The sequence below is a fragment of the Plectropomus leopardus genome, chromosome 14 (assembly GCF_008729295.1).
Source record: "Plectropomus leopardus isolate mb chromosome 14, YSFRI_Pleo_2.0, whole genome shotgun sequence".
Lineage (NCBI taxonomy): Eukaryota > Metazoa > Chordata > Actinopteri > Perciformes > Serranidae > Plectropomus > Plectropomus leopardus.
In genome coordinates, this window is record NC_056476.1 from 26,070,211 (window position 1) to 26,082,213 (window position 12,003).

The 12,003-nt window shown below is 37.1% G+C and overlaps 2 protein-coding genes across 2 annotated transcripts; one reads left to right on the top strand and one right to left on the bottom strand.

The window, feature by feature from the left end:
* The first annotated feature begins 256 nt into the window (after positions 1 to 256).
* On the top strand, positions 257 to 4,055 carry fam177a1 (family with sequence similarity 177 member A1). Its single transcript, XM_042500174.1, has 5 exons — positions 257 to 386; positions 879 to 1,064; positions 1,547 to 1,613; positions 1,931 to 2,028; positions 2,186 to 4,055. The coding sequence occupies exons 1-5, from the start codon at positions 318 to 320 to the stop codon at positions 2,393 to 2,395; spliced, it is 630 nt and encodes a 209-aa protein (XP_042356108.1). The 5' UTR covers positions 257 to 317; the 3' UTR covers positions 2,396 to 4,055.
* A 1,334-nt stretch (positions 4,056 to 5,389) lies between these two features.
* Positions 5,390 to 11,869, bottom strand: ppp2r3c (protein phosphatase 2, regulatory subunit B'', gamma). The gene is made up of 13 exons (XM_042500830.1): positions 11,673 to 11,869; positions 11,421 to 11,545; positions 10,277 to 10,381; positions 10,008 to 10,120; positions 8,947 to 9,044; positions 8,589 to 8,659; positions 8,355 to 8,487; positions 8,074 to 8,129; positions 7,609 to 7,684; positions 7,204 to 7,340; positions 6,534 to 6,671; positions 6,258 to 6,317; positions 5,390 to 5,890 (listed from the first exon to the last, which is right to left on the bottom strand). Exons 1-13 carry the CDS (start codon positions 11,737 to 11,739, stop codon positions 5,696 to 5,698), a joined length of 1,374 nt encoding a protein of 457 aa, XP_042356764.1. The 5' UTR covers positions 11,740 to 11,869; the 3' UTR covers positions 5,390 to 5,695.
* Between the last annotated feature and the right edge of the window lie 134 nt (positions 11,870 to 12,003).

Consider the following 12,003-nt stretch of genomic DNA (forward strand, 5'->3'; position numbering starts at 1 on the left):
CTACAAATAGTAAAATGATTATCCTAGTTTTTTTCTTTTTTATTATATTATTAATTATTATCATTAATAATAATAATAATAATAATGTGTATTTTTTGTATTTATTTATGCTAAAATAAAATGAAAAATAGAGTATTTAAACGGTGGGAAGGACATTCATATTGTGCAGAGTAGTGACCACTAAATACAGGAACGTATAATAACCGTCAAACAACCTGCATTGTGCACAAAAAGCTTTTATTCTGAAAAATCTCAGAGGAAGTGGTGCTGACTGAACCCAGACAACAGATCGTGGTGAGGTGGAAGAAGTGACTGAGATGGCAGATTTGTCGTTGTATTTAACCAATGTCAACGTCTCACTTGGACAAACTATGGAAACTGATAAGGTGGGTCCTTGCAATGCAACTTTCACCGCTTTTTGTATTTGTGAACGATAAAACAAATACTTAGCTGATTAATAGTGAAGTACTTCCTTAGCTGAGAAGCTAACAGTCAACAAACACAAAGTAGCTAAACTAAGCTAAAGCTAATTTACGAGCCAGTGATTTGCAGTTGACACGTTAACCGAGTTTTGTCAACAAAGCCGGTACTTACCTTACTGTGAAGCTACAGTACATGAAGTGGTATATAATTTTTATACAAACAGAGTTAGTTTTATAACACCTTAGTTAGTTAAGTTTATTAATAGTGTGGAAGGGCACTTTAACTCCGTCAGAATAAATGTTTGCTTGCACATTCAGCGCACTTAGGCAGTTACATATGCTAAAATCAATTATAATATACTGTACTTTAATATGACTTCAAATATTAATAATTGTGTTATTATATAACTTTAATTTCTGTTTAATATTTCATATTTATTCTGTTTGTATTGACAGAGTCTTGGAGGGGCAACAGACTTTGAGAGGGTGGAGATGGGAGACTCAGTGGGCAGGCAGGGCAGGGTGAAGGTTCCCCGCAGGACCATCTTCTTTGCCAGTGGAGAGACCATGGAGGAGTACAGCACTGATGAAGAGGATGAAGTGGAGGCTCCTGCAAAGAGAGATGCTGTTACTGTAGATCCGGTAGGCTGTGATTAAAAACTTTACAGTCACTTTACTGAATCCATCAGAATTTTACAGCTTCTGATGCAAGATGCTGGTCACAGCCTTCCTTCTCTCAGTCCTGTGTAACATGAAAAACCTAAATTTCTGGTCAGTTGCAAATCCATTCCGCTTGGCCAAGTAATTTGAAATATGAGACACCTTAAAGATACTGAATAGATATAATCCTCTTATGCTCTTATCGAGGATATAATTTGTAGGATGTAGAAAAAAATCTGACTTTGGCTGCTGCTAGGGATACTTTCAAAAAAGACACAGTGGTTAATGTCCAGTTAGAGGGTTGGGCTGTCAGCTTGAAGGGTTATGCACTGCAGTTCTGCTTCATGTTGACATCAGGTTTGAAATAATGCCTTTAATGATGCTTAGGATGTTCTGTGTGAGGTCTTTAGTGTTTGATCAGCAGATGTGGTCCAATTGTCATGTTATCTTCATGTGTATTTTAGTCGAAACTGACCTGGGGTCCATACTTCTGGTTCCACCTTTGGAGAATGGGCACCTCCACTATATCAGGTAAAGTAGTCGACTGTTTCAGTCGGCATTCATGATGGCAAGGACCAGTCACATTTTACAAGGTTCTGAAACATCATGAGTTTTCCAGACAAAGGATGTCAGGGAAAGTTAATATTCTGCAGAATTACTGAAATATTAGCAAACTGAATCAATTAGATACTATCCAGGAATGTGTCACAATGTATTTGATAGCTTGTTTCACACTTAAACTGTGCATGGTTGATTTTAGTTCTCCTTATTTCACACCCTAAATGATCACAAAAAAGCTGGGTTAAATGTTAGAAGATAACTTTGTTAAATGTGTGTGTTTCCTGCAGTGTGTGACTACATGGGAGAGAGACTGGCCTCTCTGTTTGGCATCACTACTCCTAAATACCAGTATGCTATCGATGAGTATTACCGCATAAAGAAAGAGGTAGGACACTTGCATATGTACACATCCTTCAGTTTGATTTGTATTTTCATCTGTAAATATTAAAGAATGACATACCCATAAAAGCACACATGCATCAACTGTCAAATAATAATCATTAGTAGTATTAGTCACCACACACACTGGCGTTGCCTTGCAGGAGGAGGAGGAAGAGGAGGAGAATCGTTTGGCTGACATGGCGGAGCGTCGGTTTGCGGAGCAGCGGAGAGGCGAGCAGGATGATCCTGCTACTGTGGAGCAGCCAGAAGCATCTGGAGCCTCCTTTGTAAACATTAGCTTTGAGCTGGAACCTGAACCTTCTCTCAACACTGCAGACACCAACAGAGTCCCTTCTCCCCTTCCCTCCTGAAAACTGACACGCACAGAAAAACCACAAACACTCACATATTTCTATCTGTTGGCAAAAACCTTAATTTACTTAGCTGTATAGATTAATAATATTGTTATTTTTCTATGTTTTTATTTTATAAAAAGAGAACCTAGTAAACAGTGCAGGGAAAATTTAAAAGGGCTGTGGAAGTGACTGCACTAGCCTTACCAGTGAATGTACATTTGTGTATAGTTTTGAAATCATATGCAAGACCTTCATGCATCATTTAACTATTTGTTGACCTTACTTGGGCTCAACTCACTTTGAATTGCTATCTGGTGACAAAGTGATACAAATGCTGGATCTTACATGAAACAGTAATCAACAACACGAACAGACATTTCCATTTAGGCGAAGGCCTGATACTGGCACTGCTCAGCCATTTCTGCTCTCAGTCTCTTTCATTGCTTCTTTACTCGGACATCATTGCCTACGCCTGACGTGTGCATTTGCAGAGTAATAAAGCTCGGTAGTTTTTGACTCCTAAGCTATAAAGTTAAGCAGGGAGTGATGCCATCAGTAGCTAGAACTAAATAAACATTTACAGTTTCAACATAATATTCAACACAAAATTGCAGCTTCAGCCTTTTAGTAGTTGTGAATACCTTCTCAAGACTTCTGTAGCTTCCTGCTATTTGAACACCTGTACTATAATATGTTGAGTTATCAACTAGGGCTGGCTTATCGAGGAGCTACATTCATAGCATTCATTGTTTCCCTACTGAGCATAAGATATGCCTGCTCATACGTAACGTAATGGTGCTATTACATCTTTATTAAGCATCATTTACTTCCTTGTATGGCCCTTCTGGTAAGCATAACTTGGAATTCAATGGTAATAGCACAAGAGAAACTGTCCAGTAGTTCTGACTGTAACTTCAATATAAACCTCAAAGAAATGTTGTAATTGTAGTTTCTGTGATGATACCTATATCGACTGACAAACAGAAACATCTTGTAGTGCTAATTGTCTTCTGTAGCAAATGCCAAAAGGGCAACTTTAAGCCAATATAGATTTACAATAATAAAATGGTAGTTCTCAGATTTATTGATAATTGGTGGCATGTAAAGTTGACCATATACAGTGCTACTACCTTCATGTGTTCAGGGCTCATTCTTTAAGTGTCCTTGTGGAAGCCTTTCATATGAGTGTTTAACTGCGCAGCGGGCGTAACGCTGAGACTGAGCTATCATAAGCTTCTTATTGATTATTTTTATCCTCTGACATGGCTGTGTGGTGACAGACCTCAGAGTGGCTCTTAAAATGATCCAGCACAGGAATAGATGTTTAAATGTTTTTCTAGATAATAATAATAGTTCTAATAATAATAACTTTATTTCAATAGCACTTTTCTAAACCAGTGTTACAAAGTGCTTTACAATACAATACCATACTATATAAAATAAGAAAATAAAATGTACTGACAAAGGAATCCCAACATATCAGACCACAAGTAGTATATTAAAACACTTGGTGGGTGAATGTCTTTCACTAGTCAATGAAGGATATTATTCATGCTTTTTTTATGTGCAAAAAGGGCCAACATAATATGCAAAAGTTACTTTAACAAACCTTTAATGGATCTGTATATACATATTTATATTTTCCGTGTTAATAAAACCTTTAAACATTCAAAAAGTTGACTTTTTTGTTTTTTTAATTTTATATATACATACATATATATACATATATATATATATATTGTACCTAACAAATTGCTTATTTTTCCACAGTTATAAAGGAATTAACCACCTGTTTTACTTTCTAGAAAGTTTCTTAATTGGTTGTTTTATCATGTGCCAGTAGGCATGAACATTTAGAGTCAATAAAACCATTTCTCTATCTTATCTAGTAAATCTCATTCCGTCTTGTTCATTAAAGTTTTGAATTACTTTATCCCTAATCTCATGACCCAGCTCTGCGACTTGTTTTAACATGAAATGTCAAAAGATAATATGAATTTTTAAACATCATTATATTGTGACAAGACAAAATATTCAAGGCCAAAAGAGACATCAGCAGGTTCTGAAAATTGGCAGTTTAGATTAAATTTTAGAAAAATGCTCCCAAATCTTAACCTGGACATTATTGCCTAGTAGTAGCTAGAACTACAGTAAATAAACATTTATGCTCCCAAATCAATTTCCATTATTTAAAATGTTCTAATATTATGTCTTCATTTCTTCATTACTAAATTATTAATGAAAATGGTAATAAATAAGTAACCATCAAATATAGATTGTAAGTCTGTTGAAAAGACTGAATGCTTATAATAATAATCCCCTAGTCAATGGCAGCATCACAGCTGTTTTTGAAATTTTTTATTTGTCCTTACAATTTCATTGCAAAAAACTATAAGCATTGCACCTTGCATGACAATTATTTTAGAAAAGCTGCCATGAAAACACGCATTTCAGGCCACACGACAATCCCCAGAGCAGCCTGTGAAATCTCAGAGGAACGGACTAATGACCTCTGGAAATGTTTTTTCCTTCCCCATGAATAGTACTAGAAATCCCTAAACTACCTTAACAAATTTATTGGTCACTTGGGGTCAGTAACAAACTTGTAAGCAAACAGTTGCATATTTACACATCTGACAGGAATGAAGCAATATTAACATTTATTTGGAGTCATATTTCTGCCTACTTAGCAAATGCAAGTCCAATATTCTCCTTCCTTTCTGCTCCGTTTTTGGTTTGCAAATTATGCGAACCGAAACAGTGAAGTTGCAAGCTGTAACATCTAAACAATGTGCTGAAAAATGCTAAAAAGCTCTGAAGAGTCACAACTCTTTTGTTTGTACGTGTGAATGACTCATTTTACATTATATGTTGTCAGTTTATCCACTGTTATATATAAAAGTATCAATTATAGCTGTTTTAAGTGAAATTTGACAATCCATTTGAGTGTGTAACATGATGAGGTGCTTCCATCATGTAGATAAAAGTAAACATTCAGGCATTATCAGCAACGGCATAAAAAAGGGAACATTTATTATTATAAAGGTCAATGACAAAAACAGAACAGGTTTATTAGATCTTTACAGGAAAACAATGGGAACACAGAGCAGTATTCACAAAGACCACAGTACTGCTTTCCTCCTTCTCCCTCTGTCATCTCAAGGTTTTCACAGCTCAGACTGAAGCAGAGCGACCTGAGTCAGCAGGGAGAGCTCAGAGCTGACACTTCAGCGGGACACTTGAAGGTTGGGAGAGAAAAACGTGACCTTTCGGGTAACAGGAGTGTCTCTACCACACTTTAACCCCAAATCATCCTCAGCTGTCGTCCAGGTCAGCTGTGTTGCTGCTGTCGTTGTCATTGGCGACCAGCACTTCTCTGTTCTCGTAGGTCCAGAAGCCGTTGAGGTCAATCAGGATGCTGGTGACGGTATCGCCCTGGCAACTGTTGACCAAGTCCTGGAGTGTGATCTTGTAGGGGTCTTTAGGTTTCACCATGTCAAAGATCTCATCCTGGGGAGAGGAACGGGCAGGTTCATCATTTTTTATTTTTTAATACCAAAACAAAGAATTCTTCTATCTGGCATAACAAAATTCCTGTTATGAACTTGATGTTAGCCAAAATAAATGTAAATCTGAGATAGACCCATCATTAGCTCCGTCAAAAGAAATTGGAAGACGTTCATTTAAAATAAACTGAAAGTAAAATTCACTGTCTTAAAAGCACCCACCACTCTGCTGCCATATTCATAGCAAGGCTGGGCACAAGAACTGGTGTGTATAAGAAACATGTCTGGACTGTGTGTGTGTGTGTGTACATATGTGCTTCACACAATTTGCAGTCCTTGAAAATGGTTTTTTCTAATTGTATAACTTTTACCTTGACATCCTGAAAGGTGACAGGCTCCTGACCGTGGAGTTTCATCTGCTCCTGAATGGCCTGAAGAACAAAACACAAAACAGCATCATGAAACAGTGAGTAAAAATGTTTTTTTTTGTGTGTGATCTTGTAGTTATGACCCTAAAAAAAGTGGGAGGGGGGGGCGGGGGCTTATCGAATTTGCTGATTAACAAGTATTTGATCTCCATGGTGATATAGACAAGGTATTCTGTGAATGTGTGCATTGATTTTGAAAAGAAGAAGAGTTTTGAATACCCTGAAGAAATAGTTGAGAGAGAAGACGTTGAGGTATCCTTGATTCTCCATGTCCAAAAGTTTAAAGATGTACTGTAACGCTGCTGGCTCCTTCCTGTTTTCCAACGCCAACACAAAGTCTAGATAGGTCTTATAGTCCTGAGAGAGAGGAAGAGGCAGTTATGTCCAGTGAATGTCTCATTTATCTCTTAAAATTCTGCACAGAGGAGATTTAGGCCAATGCCCAATAATTTTCAACATTAAAAAAAGGTCACCACAATTGTGTCACTTGCCCAGAGAGGACAGTGTTGACTCAGTAGGCAGCTGAACATTAACATAATGAGTTTGATTGAAGTTGAAAATTAACATAGAGACAGGTGAATGATTAAAAGAAAACCTTGCATAAATGTGAGGACATAAATAACAACCACAGCTAACTGAACAGTTTGATGAGTGTACAAAAGGGAGTGAATCACATGTTTTGAGCTTCGCAGTCATCAAATCTCAGCCCTGTTGAGCACCTTTGGGTGATGTTAGACTGATGAGGCTGCACTCTCCACCACAACTATTAAAAAACCTCTAGACTCCACTAGATTCCCAGAAACTTGCTGAAATAATGACAAGGATTTAAATATGTCACCCGTCTGTCTGTCTACCACAACTGTCCCACAGACACTGTTTTTGATTGTACCATCTCTCCGTCGTAGGTAAGGCACTCCTGAAACACTCTGTCCAGGAAGACTGAGGTGAGCGTGGCTGTGCCGTAGCGTGAAAGCTCCTCTTTGCTCAACATGCCGTTGTGGTCTTTATCCAGGTTGAGGTACTGGCCTATAGAGACACAAAGATATAAAAATAATCCAGACACAGCAGAAACACAGCGGCTGACTGGCTGCAGTCTGTGATCTTTGCTGAGCTGGTTTTTTACATACACATATCAATGCTGCTTTATTTCTACAGACCCAGAGTCTGGATTCTCCATATTCCCACCAAAATCTCTTCATTTAGGAGGCACTAATAATATATATTATTCCTAAGTATCGTGTGACATTTGACGTGAGACTGGGAACCTGACACTCATGCACAGATGTTTCCTCACCGTAGACTCGGAGAGCAGAGGGAGCTGAAAACCAGTTGGACTCCTGACTCTCTTTAGACAGCTCCTCATCTCTCAACTAAGAGCCCAGAGGGAGAAGAAAGAGGGTGAGAGGGCGCATAAGCATGAAATCACTGATCTGTCAGCTGAACTTTACTTTTTTGTGGGAATATTGCCTGATAATGGATTTGCATTGTGATGTTGTAATATTTCATAAAGTAACCAACAAATACCCCCAGCATTAATTTTTGTAACACAGCCACAAAGTGACACATCTTTTGGGGTCACCATTACATTTACTGCCTACACTATTTAGTTCTTCAATTAGAAGAAAAATAAATCTAATAAACAATAAACATTTTATCACATATACTTTTAGAACTGATGAATCGAGACAGAAGTTGTTAAAACAGACAAACGATGGACCTAAAAAGGTTAAGCAATGTGAGAGATAAAAAAAAACCCTACCTCCAACAAGTCGTCCAGAAAACTGCACGCCAATATATCCTGGATTTTAATCTTTCCTGAAGAAAAATAAAACATAAATACACTCAATAATTAATTTTTTTCACTTTGTAAACTCGAAATTTCTGTGTCGCATCTTTAAAACACATAATAGGCACAGATATTACTTTGAATGAAGCACCTGTCCCTGAATCCTTCTATCTTACACATTTAAAACTGTTAAAACAACCCTTTGACGTGTATTTTTTTAACATTTTACATTAAAGATACTTTTTCAGGCTCACCTGTTCGGAGTGGGTCGAGGAAGAAAAAGAACTTGCGAACAGCTGTGCAGACGTAGAATGAGTAGAAGGACTTCTCCAGTCCGTCCAGCTGAGGCAGAGTGGGGATCAGCTCCAGGATGTAATTCTCCAGATCCTACACAAGGTGATTAATGTCAACTTTTTGCTTTATTTTTTTATTTTTATTTCAGTGCTAATACACTTTTTTTAAAGTGTGTTATTCATAAAAATCCTTACCGACTCCCTGAGGTGGCCCTGTCCAGCCACATCATACAAACTCAGACCTATCCGGGTCTGATGCAGCCACACTAGATGTACAGAGATAATGGAAATGAGCATTATTCAATGACAAGACACATCCAGGAAAGTAATCAGGGCTGGGAAATACTAACAAAACCAAATATGAAGAGAAATATCCTGATGTGACCTATGTTCAGAAAATTGTATCAGTTGAAAGTAATGAAGCCCTTTTATTTGTTTTTTACCTTCTAAAGATTTACTATACTTATTTATCTTATTTATCTAGAGTTTTGATCCCTGCTAAATGTGTACCAAGAGACAAGCTAGACAAGAGAGCCAAATATAGGGTCCAAACCTTTCCTCATGACGTAGTTAAAGAACTGCATGATGGAGATTCTGCCGTAAGGGTCACTGTGGAGCAGCTTGGAGTACACCCTGGCTGTGAAGAATTTTCTGACAGAGCAAGGAGAGAAGGGGAAATACATTTTTACTCTTCAATATATTACTTTATTTGATCTGAAAGCCAGATTTCCCCTTTTACATCTGCTATTACCCCTTTGGAACTTGGGTAGATGTCATGATTTTAGTGCTGCATTCAGACCCCTTTCAGAAGAACTTAACCCTCTGAAACCAAAAACATGGGAAATGCAATGAGCAACTCTGCAAGAAATGTTCCACAAACTACAAGTAATTAGTAGATTTAGATTTAAGAAGAGAATAAGCAAGGAGAAAGTGTACAGAAAGCTATACTGTAATGATTACAATTATATATTCAAAATTATGTTATAGAATGATTTTGTACTTTTTAAAACTCATTTTCAGGCAGTTTTCTTGGAATTTTTTACTAATTCATTGCTAAGTTTTGGGTCATTTCCTACTCATCACCTTGTTTCTATGATTTCAATTTCAAACTAATTTGCTCAAGTTTCAAAAGGGTTGTTTCTTCCTCTGGGTACAGAATTTTCTTTAATCTCTCTGCTTAACACACCAAATTCAGATTCCTCTTTCCTTTGCAAAATGAAAACATTACCCAATTTCTTTAATATTCAAACTCTATAAAGCTGATAGTGGACACACGCTGACATATTAACCCACTGTGTTTATTTCCTTGTTCAAAAGTTAAGTTTCATCCACACAGAGTGTGTGTGCAGCTTGGGTTGTTTAATGTCATTAAATGCATCTCTGGCAACCAGAGGTAGTGAATACATTTTCAATGCAAGAAGGATTTTCTGTGTTTCTGTTCAAATATACAATTATTCTATTGCACAAGTCAAGGAGTGGCGAGGGATTCCCCACAATCAACCTTTGATTTGGCATGAATCTTTGGTTCAAACATAAACACATAAACAGGACTGACACAGGGTTTATTATCTGAACTGTACGGTTGACGGTAAATCTCTACTTCCTGTTACTTACTTGCACTTGGGCCCAGCTTTCTCCCCGACCTGCAGGTAGGCTTCATAGCTGATCATGGCCTCCTCTCCACTCACTGGAGGCACCTGGTGCTTATCGAGCAGAAACCACAGATTCTGCGAAAAGACAAATAGTAAGGTAAAAAGACCACAAAGTTTATGGACACCAAATAACAGTCTTTTGCTTTTGTTTTTTTATGCAGAAGTAAAAGTCATACTTTTGTGACTGACTGCTTTTAGGTGTGTATGTGTGTGTGTGTGTGTGTGTTTTACCTGTAGTTCCTCATTATCCAGCAGCTCTCGGCTCTTCCTTTGGAGGAAGACGGCTCTGGATTCCTCTCTCAGCTTCTGAAGTAACACTTCATCCTCAGCTGGTAGCTACAGAGCATCATCAGCATCACCTGAGTTATTTTCACTTCTTTTTTTCCTCATCTTTATCATTTAACAGGGTTCCTACAGCTTAAAGAAAGTGGGATTTCAGACTTTTGAAGACCTTTTTGATGCCACTTGTAATAAAATTTAAGACCAATCTTACAGAAACCAAAATTAAAGGAAAGTAAATCATTAACTGACACCAGTTACTTAAGATACGGGATAATTTTGCCTAATATCTATTGTAACATAATACATTACTTTTTTGTGATGTTGATGCAAGAGGCATTCTGTAACTTTTTATAATTATTTCTTCAGATTTACCAATTATTTTGAGCTTTAACAATACAACATCAGAAAAACAATTCCCACCAATCTTACCGCATCTAGCATTTTTAAGACTTTTGAAAGACTGTTTTAAGACATTTTAATACTATTTAAAGCCCTATTTTTAGATGTTGATTTAGTGCCTTTTAAGACTTTTTAAGGATCTGTCAGATAATAAAATAATAATATAATAAAAATAATAAAAGTGTAATAGCAAGCATGTATCAGAGCACGGCAACTACACATCAGTGATGACACAATCAACATCATAGTCATCATCACTACTGCCATTATATTACTATTACTGTACCATACTGTAATGTCAGAGCTTTATTATCACTGTTGGAATCATCACACCATCAAACAGCTGAGTTGTGGAGCAGAAAAACTGCATTTCATTAGTTTGCTTTTTCCAGTGTCATATAGTTTCAATAAAATTTAGGGTGTCCTGCCACACAGTACCTTACCCAAATTAATCTTGTAGTTTAATTATTTTGGGGCAAAATCTGTGTGACTATGACCACTTCTCTTACAAAACCTGGTCCTCTAAATGTAAAATTACACGTTGTAAATAATTATCTTCAAATGAATCTATTTATTGTAAATTAGTAATGGCAATGAGTTAAGTCCCCTGTCTTGTACTATAAAACAATCAAAATAACAGAATTGACAACACTTTACCCTTGTGTTAACATATGTCGTGTGGATGTGTAACTACCCTGTAGTAAAACCGTGGGATGTTCTTGTAGGACTTGTCTTTGTCGCCTCCTCCCTTCCACTCTGTGTAATATTTGGTGAACAGCTCAGTTTCCTCTGCTTTCTTTTCCTCGTCGCTTCTCTCATCTGTACAGACACAGGATCATGGATCAAAAGCAAATTCATGTTGTGATAGCAAAGCAACGACTCTGGCTATCAGTCCAAAGTAGCTAACGTTAGCCTGTATGTCCCCTTAGTTTACATGTTGTCTTACCTTTTTTGGAGTTTTCTAACCTCCTTCTTAAAATATCCACCCATTGGGGCTGTTGTTCTTTCGCCATGCCCGTTCCGGAGTTAATCTAATATCTCCTCAGTATAACATTTCTAGTACAAAAAAAAAAAAAAAAGTGTCAAGTAGATGAAAGTCGCCAAGCTCCAGGACAACGCCGAGCTACTGACTGAATAAGATCATAGCTTCCGGTTTGTATTTCCTATTTCAAAATAAAAGCATACTGTAAAACTGTATATGTAAAAACCCCCACAAAAGCCAACAACAGCAATAATAATAATAATAATAATAAACGCATAAATTAATAAAATGCAAA

Bases quoted from the DNA above. Each gene is read 5' to 3' on its own strand.
- fam177a1 (XM_042500174.1), top strand. From the start codon at position 318: ATGGCAGATTTGTCGTTGTATTTAACCAATGTCAACGTCTCACTTGGA. The intron at 1,065-1,546 runs GTAGGCTGTGAT...TGTGTATTTTAG, and splicing joins ATGCTGTTACTGTAGATCCG to TCGAAACTGACCTGGGGTCC. The intron at 2,029-2,185 runs GTAGGACACTTG...GTTGCCTTGCAG, and splicing joins ATTACCGCATAAAGAAAGAG to GAGGAGGAGGAAGAGGAGGA.
- ppp2r3c (XM_042500830.1), bottom strand. From the start codon at position 11,739: ATGGCGAAAGAACAACAGCCCCAATGGGTGGATATTTTAAGAAGGAGG. The intron at 10,121-10,276 runs GTAAAACACACA...GTCTTTTCGCAG, and splicing joins TGGATAATGAGGAACTACAG to AATCTGTGGTTTCTGCTCGA. The intron at 7,341-7,608 runs GTGAGGAAACAT...GTGTCTCTATAG, and splicing joins CTCTGCTCTCCGAGTCTACG to GCCAGTACCTCAACCTGGAT.